The sequence below is a fragment of the Aplysia californica genome, unplaced genomic scaffold (assembly GCF_000002075.1).
Source record: "Aplysia californica isolate F4 #8 unplaced genomic scaffold, AplCal3.0 scaffold00027, whole genome shotgun sequence".
Classification (NCBI taxonomy): domain Eukaryota; kingdom Metazoa; phylum Mollusca; class Gastropoda; order Aplysiida; family Aplysiidae; genus Aplysia; species Aplysia californica.
Genome location: NW_004797297.1, coordinates 702,106 through 713,225, shown reverse-complemented (window position 1 = coordinate 713,225; position 11,120 = coordinate 702,106). Strand labels below are relative to the sequence as shown.

Here is an 11,120-nt window from a genome sequence, read left to right as displayed (position 1 = left end):
TGTTGCCCCAGGCCCAGCGGTTCATCAACGACTCCCAAGTGTGCATGGGCCGCGAGCTGCTGGAGTGGTACCAGCGTGACTCTCTCAACTGCCACGACTTCACCCACGAGGCGTTCCGCGCCATGTCCCGCTGCTACATTCACAGCGGCTTCTGTGACGTCATCATCAAAGACGCTGTCAACTTCCTCAGTATCTACCAGCCTCAGCATCTGTTCCAGAGAGGAGCTTTGAAGTAAGGCACTATTCTGGTGACACGACATTCAAAGTTCAAAGGCCCATTCCATGAAAAATGAAGCTGCGGTGTCTAATGCACACACACACACAAAACATGAAATGAGATGACGACCTGAAAAAATCCAAAGCTGTGTGATACTGATAGAGCCTGAGCGTGTCTTTGTGTGTGTGTGTTTTGTATTTATTTTATTTTTTTTGGGGGGGTTGTTTTTTTGTTTGTTTGTTTTTTTATTTTTATTTTTAAGAAGAAGCTAACAAGAAGTGAGTATGATGGCTCTATACCTATCAGTATCACTGCTTAGAATTCCTTTCAGTTGGTCATCATTTCCATATTACGTGTGGCACTGCATTTTCGTTTTTCCACGGGATGGCCCCAGATTGTTTTTAAACACATTATGTTTTGTTGTTGTTGGTTGTTGTGTTTTTTTTGTTTTTTGTTTGGTTTTTTTTTTGGGGGGGGGGGTTGTTGGTTTTTTTTTATCCCGAAGTGTTCATGAACTCATTTGCTTTATCAACTTCAAGTTCAAGGTTTCAACTCAATTGCCCGTGGGATAGTAATGCCTTGATAAGTTGGAGCACCATAGATGAGCAGGGCACTCTTATGTCAGTATCATTCATTTTATTTCATTTAGTGCGATTTAGAGAGATGTAGTTCATGTGCATTGTACCTCGCAAACCCCCATGTTGGTCTTACTTTACTTACGTTCGCCTTTGGCCTCTCGTGGAGCAAGTTGTGAAAAGCTTTTTCCTGTCATTGTGAACTTGGGCCAGTTTTTCCGGGAATGACCAGTCCTCCTTGTCTGTAAATTCAAAAACACGAAGCCAAGTGTTCTTTCTCCACCTCCCACCCCCCACCCCCACTCTTTCTGTTGTGAATGCCTGCTTAAGAAAGCCTCCTATTCCTTTACAACCGAGATTTTGTTGACAGGGAAGGGGAGTGGGGATACATGTAATATAAGTCGCCTTGTCCGATATTTGAGGTCACAAAAACAGCCAAGGGACATTTGCTGCAAGTAGTGACTGGTAGGGAAATCACATTTGGTTTATGAATATATATTTTAATGAACGTGTTTTGATTCCACCATCGGCACAAAATAGAATATTTAAGAGGCGGGCTTTCGACTCTCATTGTCAGGGCCAACACTGGCTGAGAGGGATACAACATCCCAGCAGAGAGACCAACAAAGTCTATTAACATTTTTCCCTACTCGGGAATCGAACTCGGGTCTCCTGCAAGTGACCGTGAAGCGCCTAACTGCTACAATACAGACGCATTTTGATATTTGGAAGAATAAGTCAGTATAAATCAGAATGTCCTAGAGCTTTCAGTGATTTTAAATCCTTTTTTTTAAATTGAAATTTACAGTAGCCTATCTGTTTGGTTTGGGATTGTTTGGTTTTTATTTTATTCAATGTGTTTGACTCTTTTGTTTTGTTATATTTGTTTGTTTTGTTGTTGTAGCTTTTTGGGGGTTTTTGGGGGGTTTTTGGTACAGGGGGGGGGGGGTTTTACGACGCTCGCAACTGCATAGGATCATATAAGCCCGCGAGACACACCAAATATTTTCAGTTGGTAGGGAATTTTGAATGTTGCCCAGGTGGCGGCCGACCCTACTCCTATCGATTTTTTTAGATCCCCAAGGAATCTTTAATGTGCGCAACTGGCACACAGGACCTCCGAGATTTTTCACCCTTGTCCGAGACGACTTGATGTAAATATTACCTACCATAAGATCAGGGTTGGGGCTGTAAGACAGCAGTAAGAATGAGCCAAGGAGAAGCAGTAGAAAGGCGGCAGAACGAGTCAGGAACCCATAGAAGGGGGCAAAGGAGGTGAGGGGGTAGGGGCGGAAAGTGGAGAAAAAAGCAGACGACAGAATATTGCTAGAGCAGGAAAGGAGGTGAAAGGAGACAATTTTAGAGAAGAAATTTGTTTTCGTCGCGACCCAGATTCCAACCCTAGTTCTTTGAGTGAGAGGCGGACACTTTAACATCTAGGCCACGAGAGCCCCCTGTTTTGAGTTTGTTTTTCTTTAATCGGCTAAATGATAAATCAAATGAGCTCTTCCTTATGAGACTCCATACTGTCTTGGGTGCAAAGCTGTGCCAAAGTTTTTCTTCCACATGACCCAAGCTTCCAAATAAACTTCCTCATGGCACTCATATAATCTTATGCAGTTGCGAGCGCCGTAAAACCTCTATTAAAACTAAACTTTAAAAAAACTTCCACAGAATGCAAAACAATATCAAACATTTTTTGTTTCCGTTTCAGAATCTGGCGAGAAATCCTGCGGATCACGTACCACTGTGACCCGGATTCAATAAAGGAGATTATTCAGACACTCTTCGAGTCCATGAAAGACTGAAACAGACAACCCACGCCATCTGGTGGCAGATACATCTCTCAACGTTTGCAGGGTTATCTTTTACTTTACTCGTAATACATTCGTAAATCCCTTCCTTTACCCCCCTGTCCCCCCCTAACCCGAGCCTGTTTGGGGTAAGGGGCAGAGGGGTGTAAACTGATCCCCACCCCAACACCATGCGCAGGGGTCGCAACCTTTCTAACCTCAGACTCTCATACTCACAATAATTGAATAGCACACAGAAACTTCATACGACAGAGGTGCCAACGGCAAACAAACAAAAATCCAGATCTGGAACTTGTCGGACCCCGTGAAAACGCGCACGGGAACGCAATACGCACAGATCAAATACGGGGTGCCCACTACGGCTGGGATCGGCCGATCGCCCGACTCGATCGCCTCAAAAACGAACGTGTTTGTTTTCAGTTTCAAGCGATCGAGTCGGGCGATCAGCCCGATCCAGCCGTAGTGGGCTCCCCGTATTAATGTCTAATAGTCTAATACATCTTGAATCAAGGTGGCCAAAATTCGAAATCCAGATTTCGGTATTTTTTCCAGAAAATCGGCACCTCCGATCTGACCTCCGGTGTGCATTGTACATTGTGTGATTTTTTGCTTGATTTATCCTCTCTCCTTTCTTCTATTCCGCATTTGTTTTAGGGTGGTGGAGTGATGAGAAAATTCAGTACCACAAATAATCAAGCATTACATGAAATCCACTGATCATGAGGGCACAGAATGCCATCTGGTAAACATAAGCGTAACTAGAACGCACCCAAAAGCCAAGTCCTCTAAAAAAAAAAAAAAAACCCAGCTCACTGCACTGAAAGGCAAACAGCAATGTTTTTTGTTTGTATTTTTGTTATGTTATTAGCATTACAGTTTTTATGCAATTATTGTCAAATAAATGTCCCTATGGGAATCAATACAGGTGTCTTATTCTTCTTTTTAATTTTTTTTTTCCTATCTCTTGGCTTGGCCAAGTGCCCAGCTCTCGAAAGGACCTACGCTACATACTGTATTCGAGTGTAAGTGCCTTTACACTAATAGAACAAAAAACAAAAGAGAAAAATCAGCTAAACTGTTTAATACTATTCATACATATTTTTTTATAGTAGAGGTTTTACGGCGTTCGCAATAGCATAAGGTCATATGAGCGCCAAGGGGTGGATGTCAACAGAGAAGTCCTTACACTTACAGGGAATCAGGCTTACTCTGCTCACCTCTCTTGCAGCTACACTCTAGACGTAGATGTACATGATGCAAAAGACTGGCGTAAAGATGACCGTGTCGTAGAACAAACTCAGCAGCAACATGTGGAAGCAACAAGCCCATGGAAGACGTAGACAACTGAACTCTTCAGTTAAGAGGGGCTGGGTTTTCTTTAAAATTCATTCCGATTCATTTTTGGTTAAAGTTCCAACTGTTGGGGCTTTAGTTAGGAAGGGTCCTTTTTTTGTTTGATGGTGTACAGTTGAATGATTTGGTGGCTATTTTTAAAAAGAAGAATACCGATACAATGTTTATGAGTAACGTCGCAGTGGAATCAGGCTCTCTCAAATTTAGGGCATGTAGAGTTATTGGTTTCATCCTAAAGCTTGTTCATTTGTCTTGCTTCTGATGAAAAAAATATCCCATGATCTTGAATAGAACTCCAGATATTTGCGAATGAAGGAGGCAGGGCTCACCTGGCTTCAGAGCTTAAATTAGTGAGAAAATGGCTGCCGAGGACAAGTTATTTCCTTAGCTTGAGAGTCCGGAGAAACTTAAAATTTACATTTTTTGTATCTTTAAATAACATTTTTCAGTAAAATCCACACAGAAATTCGTTCTTTAATGGGCGTGAAAAGTGTTGAGCCAAAAAAAAAAAGAAATTTCAATAAAAATTCAAAAACTTGCAGGAAAATGCCAGTTTCTTTACTCAGATTATTTCAATGAGCGCCCGATTTCACCACGCTGCCTCACATATAATGAGCGTTGAGAAAAGCAAAACTGTTTGTTGTTACCAATAAAACAAGATGATGAAGTTATAATAAAAATTGTATTCTTAAAAATATTTACTTTTTTAAAGTTTCAGTAGGTTTTACGGCGCACGCAACTGAATAAGGTCACATGAGCGCCAGAAGAAGAGTTGTTACAAGAGAGTAACAGACATAAAAAAGAAGGGGAGATGAGGACAATAGATGTTTGATTGGAAAGAAGAAGCAAACCACACCAGAGCACCCGCCAACCACCCAAAAAATATTGGCTTGAGATGTTTGCAGTTTACTTTCTTGGTAACAAATTTTCAGGGTTTTTTTGGCTCTGCTGTAAAATTGTAAAAACTGCGTATACCGGTATACTGTACCAGTATTTTTTTTAAATGACAGTAGTGCTGTCTGAAAAAGGACATGCCTTAACCCATGAAAAAAGTAAGACAGACAACAAAAAAAGAAAGAAAAGAAGTAGGATACCAGTGCAGACCTGCCACTCTATGAAACCTCAAAATCAGGATCTCGGGGAGAAAAAATCGGGATTTGGTGGAAAAAAAATCGGGATCAACAGGAAAATCACCAAGGTGACTGCCAAAGCTGACTTAAAATTTGTCCAGGGGTGTCCATAAATTACTTGGCCTATATGCACTCTAAGTGTCTTTGTTTGCGCACGCGCGTGCGAGCGAGTTATCATTATTTTTTGTAAATCCTGAAGCATCACGTCAAGCACTCCTTCTTTCTAGTCTAAGTGTCTATACCCCCCCCCCCCCCCCAATAAGTCCCGAAATACATGAACTTAAGTTGACCCCGTCAACGGACGGTCCCCGACACGCAGAACTCACACGGCGATGTCATACCACGTGACGCAAATGCGCGATTGAAACACTTTTATTAACGGGTCCGACTAATTGCGCGTTCACACAAAACACTCGGATGAGCGACAGTCGTTCTACTTCTAGTACTCTAGGATAACGACGACGGCCGACCGACCAATTGTACCAACAAATCTCTTATCCCTCATATGCGTTCAGACTAAAGCAACGACAACGGCCGTATGTTAGTCTTGTCAGCGCGGTTACATATAGTTCTGTAAGGGTTAGAAAGACTGTTGCTCGTCCGAGTGTTTGGTGTGAACGCGCAGTTACCAGACCTCGGACAAGGATTGTTTTGAAAGTAACAGCGGTACTACGAATATTATCGATTATTTGTATGTGCCAAATTGTAACAGTTACCAGGCTATCATCGGAGAATTCTGAGTGTGGGCAAAGATCACACACAACTTGGGGCGAGTCAACTACTAAATGCAGCATCAATATTTCGGGAAATAGTGCCCCGAATTCAAACTGACAAAAAGTTCAACGGGTGCTTCCCACGATAAAGGAGAAGACAGTAAGTTTTTAGAAAAATCCTGCACAACAGCAGACTGGGACAAAAAAATCGGGATACACGCGATCGATCGAAATCGGGAAAATCGGGATGCTTGAGATTTGGGGCAAAAAAATCGGGATATCCCGACTAAATCGGGATGAGTGGCAGGTCTGCCAGTGGCATCTTTCCACCACCCACAATGAGCAGATAATGACAAAAGCAACACTGAAAGAAAAGAAGCAGTCCACAAAAGTACCCCTAAATTCTCCAAACAGCTTCAGGAAAAAAAAACAATCTCTAAACTTCATTTACAAATCAACTGACACACTAACAATCAAATTACAATTTAACAACAACAAAAAAACAATAAACGAGTAATTGTACAAACATTTTATTTTTCATTCTCTTCAAACCAAACGCAGCTCCGCAGCATTCAAAATCGACAAACACTCTTCCCAAAAACAAAAAAATTTGATCAATAAGATTGATGTACCATAAAGGAGAATTTTCATTTCATTTCATTTCATGTCTTGTAATCCCTGCTAGGCATTCTCCCCAAATGTTTTTAAAATTCTTTTTTCACTGCCCAGTTCCAGGACCTAACACATTACCCATACACACTGAAAAATAGAAAAATAGCTTTTTTTATAATATAGGAAAAAAGATCACAAATGAAACCCAGAATCAAATCTTATGTGCTGTACATTACTAAGACTAAGAGGGAAAAACCTTAACCAAAGCCAATATCAATAAGAAGAATAAAAACCTTTGGAGAGTTAAAAATAACTTTATATTTCAGAAAGTTTACAGTACAGCCTGACACCAAAAAATTTTAAAAATCATGACACCACTTCCACTAGAATCAGTGTGCGTAATGTACATAACAATGTCTGACAAATGCTGATGCATTTAAGTTAATGCAAGCACAGAATCTATGAAATAAATAAATTCCAGATAATTCTACCTTTCACACATTTTGCACACAACGCAGAACTTAAGTTATTCTTTTCCACTTCTGACAACAGCAACTTGCAGCCCTCCTCTTCTCTCACAAACAAACGCCGCTGTCTCACATTCAGAACCAAATTCACGCAGAATCACTCTCTCGCTTACAGAATCACGAGCATAGAACCATGAGGTGTTATAACTGACAGAAATCAAGGCAGGACAGAACACTTCCATTGTAATCAAAGCTGCAGGAGAACAAGTACCCTCGAAAATCAAACTAATAGATCTAGGTCTAACCACCGAGCAGTACAATACCATGACATTTACGTCAAGAATTGAGCAAAGTAAGGGTCAGGTCCATAGTATCCCATATTATACTACAAGTATTTCAGAGCCTCCAAACAGTAACAGTTCTGCCAACAGAGATGCAAAATATCAACCCTCCTTATCCGGCGACACAGCAAATGAGTCCACAAAAGGGCATGAAACATTCCACGGAATTACAATCCAAGCTTTTTGAGAAGGACTTCATTACTTCAAGATCAATGAACATCGCAATACATTAGTGACCTAAAATTCAGTGCTTGCCTTCCCAAAGAAGGTAGGCACAAACTTTGAGGCAAACGGTCTTCTATCCCTCTGAGTATTAGGTGAATTTCTCTCTACCAGTTCATTTTATGCTTTCAGTTAAGATGGAGAACCGTTATAAACCCCCCCTCCAAGCATTTTGACTCAAGGAAAGGGATTCTGACACATGCTACCCGCATTGCATCATGTGACTTATGAACAGGGCAAACATCACTCCCATTCACCAATTCCAAGAGCCAATGAGCCCACTTTCATCCTCAGACAGAAAAAAAATATCACAAGCACACAGAGTCAGTCACTCATATACAACACGACAAGGTCTTTCGTGAAGTTCCAAAGTCTGCATCAAAATATTACTATTTCCAATACGGTAGAAATCAAAACCCTAATTTCTTTATGTAAACCGGATGCTTTTAGATCTGTCAAAGTAACTACTGCTATACTGTTATAAATTGTTATCTGTGTTGATTAAAAAAAAAAAAAAATCCAAGCATCATCAAAATATTCTACATATTTATCTGTCTGTAGACTATTAACTTTTCTATTACAGCCTAAATTTCAAAGTTATTGATTAAAATAACTGTGGCAAAAGGAAACCACACCCAACTCCGAACCTAAAGTGCCCTGGGCCATCACGCATGACAAGCTCACACTGTCTGATACAAGAGCCCACCATGCTTGGCCTACTGCCTGTGTCAGCCACCACACAGAAATGGAACCCCCACCCCACAGCATAAGCACTGTACACGCCACTTAGGCTGTCTTGGCACGGATAGCTGCTCTCTTTCCTGTGACAGCCTGGAAACCGGTCTTGATGCTTGCCACTGAACACCTGCTCCCGCACGTTTCACACTGGAGGAAAAACAGGCGTGTGTCTTTCTGCAAGATAGTCTCCCTTGACCGACACGTATGGCAGGTAACGTATTCCTCTGCAAAGAAGAAGGAATGACCGCAATGATCACAATATTAGCGGATGAAAAACAAAGCAGTAGTTCCACGAGAACTATCCAAATACTGTCAACATTCTCAACTTACAAACAATAGAATATCGAGGCAGAGAGAAAAAACGGGAAAAAGTAATGAAATAGCACCATGTCATTTAGACAAAATAGATACATAGGAAATAAACTCAGACTCCCAGATATTACAAAAATACATCAAGCAGACACATGGCGAAATCAATGGGACAAGAAAATCTTTTTGTTGCGTACGAACTTCACATATTACTAGTTTTAAAAACAAAGGAAATTACAAGTATTATAAGAAAAAAAAAGGAGGACCTGAAAATCTTTTAGTCATGTGCATGCTATACTAGTAGAGATCTGTTCAGCTGAACTCAAAGTCAAGCTACCGACTTCTACAATGTTGAAGATCAAGGGTAGCTTCCTCATAAATTCATTCTTCTTCCCCCAAGCCTTGTATACATCTAATTCTAACCACCCACAACCTTTGACCTTCAAAAACAGACAATGGAGAAACTGTCCAGAAGTCGGCCTTTAAGGTTGCAGTCTCCAACAAAAGGATGTAGCCCCCAGAACAAAACCAAAACAGTGAACACTTACTGATGTATCTCCTTAAAACATTCTCAATCTGTTTCTGTGTGTATTTGCCTCTGATGATCAACTGGTTGTTTCCATCCACGGAACCACTGAAAAGGAAGAAAGAAAATTAATTTTTAATGATCAGGAGGGCAGGAGGGTAAAAATGAAATTCATGGAGGGCATTTTTACAGTAGAATTTGTCAGCACCTGCTCCACAACCTAGCCAATATTTCATAAAGTGAACAGATTATAAATGTTATAAACTTTGGAGAATATGTAACAAGGATACTTATAGCTGAATGAAAAGAATCTTTAGTCCAACTTTTCCTATTGTATAAAAAGACACTGCATATCCATGTCTTTTAAACTAATTTGTGGAGCCTGAAAACTCCAACCAACTATCCTTACAAACTCAACTTATCACTAGGCATCAAACAGAAGGGTGAAAGCTTAGAAATGACATGATCAATAACCTCATAACTGAACATTCCAATGGATCTGCAAAAGCATGTATCTCATTTCGAAACAAGAAGCATATTTTTGCAGATCCATTATCACGTAAGGCAAGGAAATGTTGAGAGGTGAAACTCAGCAAAAAACAAAAGGCGGAGGAGGAGCTGATCCTTCCGTCTGACATTCCCAGACATTATATAATAATATATAAAATGTACATTTCTTGATGACTGTTTACGCAAAACTGCCCTAGGAAACTGATCGATGTTTAACTGTTTGCAACCAAGAGATGAATTAAGAAATGAATTTTATGAAAGAACTCACCTTGTACCCAACTCAGCCAACAGGAATGCCAGCACGTGCTTCGGCTGTCTGTGTAACCTAAGAGAAGACGGAAGAAACAAAAATTGTTATAAAATGTAAAAATTCAGGATGCTGTATGATTTTGTGCTAGCTTAACTACCTACTTCATTTAGATCCTACTGATCATCACGGTCAAGACACACACTTCATTCATACTAAGCTCAGGAAATTACTGCTGATTTCTTCACAAAACAAATTCTTCATTACTATGAAAACATTGACACAGGGGTATGCAACAAAGCTCAACAAAGCACTTACATAATTTCAAAAAACTTAAAATAGAACAATAAGCTCCTGTCACTTTTCACTGTGTGAAAATTATGGTTTTTGAGTAATAGTAATAGGCATATTTGGCTTCTCCATCCTCTCTTACAACTATTTCATAGAATTAGAACCCCTTCAGAAAGCCTTATTTCTTTCCATACTCGGCATGTTTGTCACCACCATTTCCTCATAATGTCAATCTTTTATTTTTTTTTTAATCGCCCGTTTTCTCAAAACGCAGTTTTTCTATAAACCTTTTAGAATAACTCCATTTTTCATGCAATCTACATGAAATTTTCACGGAAAGAAGAGAGGATGTTGAGTTTTCGATATATATAATACATTTTTGTTGGTGATGTCACGGGTGTGGATTTTCAAGAATTTTTTGCAGACTTCAACACTACCTCAGGTAAAAAATTCATTAAAAATCTTATAATTCGTTCAGGAAAAATTCAAAGGACAAATTTGTAAATCTTATGATAGTTAACATGTATGCAATAAAAAAAAACCCAATCTATTTCCGTGAAAAATAAGTGCAGTATTCATCACGCAAGACATGTAAATAAAATCCAATATAACCCCTGTAGCCGTGGAAACGTAACTTTTATCTCAGATTTGATGGCGGATTTTAAGACTCATTACTATGCTTGTTATATGTTGTGTGAAAGTTGGTAAAATTTTATCCACTAATAAGTGAGATAGCCTTCAGGTGTAGCCCCCCCCCTTTCAACCTCCAATTCTTGGATCCCCCCCCCCACCATTATCCTACCTTGTATAGAAGACATTCCCCTTCCTTACCCAAGACACAATTGCAACCTCCATCTCCCTCTAACCCTGCCCCCCCCCACCCTCACATCAGCCCCTTATCCTACCTTGCACAGAACACATTTACCATATTTACCCACCACCCTGTTTTAACTTCAACTTCCATCTGCTTCCAATCCTCCCCCTCCCCCCCCAAAAAAATAAAATAAAATAAAAACAAACAAACAATCTCCTTCCTTGGGGAGAACACTCACATC

The 11,120-nt window shown here is 40.1% G+C and overlaps 2 protein-coding genes across 2 annotated transcripts in view; one reads left to right on the top strand and one right to left on the bottom strand.

Moving 5' to 3' along the window:
- LOC101850623 overlaps nt 1-3,528 on the top strand; it is a 9,915-nt gene extending 6,387 nt beyond the window's left edge. The window contains exons 3-4 of the mRNA XM_005091223.3: nt 12-232; nt 2,507-3,528. Coding sequence (XP_005091280.1) covers nt 12-232; nt 2,507-2,600 — 315 coding nt within the window. The 3' untranslated portion in view covers nt 2,601-3,528. The remainder of the gene's footprint in view (nt 1-11; nt 233-2,506) is intronic.
- Nucleotides 3,529-6,316: 2,788 nt separating this feature from the next.
- LOC101850388 (eukaryotic translation initiation factor 2 subunit 2) overlaps nt 6,317-11,120 on the bottom strand; it is a 16,436-nt gene continuing 11,632 nt past the window's right edge. The window contains exons 7-9 of the mRNA XM_005091222.3: nt 9,796-9,852; nt 9,040-9,125; nt 6,317-8,406 (exon numbers count right to left, since the gene is read on the bottom strand). Of these exons, the coding sequence (XP_005091279.1) occupies nt 8,231-8,406; nt 9,040-9,125; nt 9,796-9,852 (319 nt within the window). The 3' untranslated portion in view covers nt 6,317-8,230. The remainder of the gene's footprint in view (nt 8,407-9,039; nt 9,126-9,795; nt 9,853-11,120) is intronic.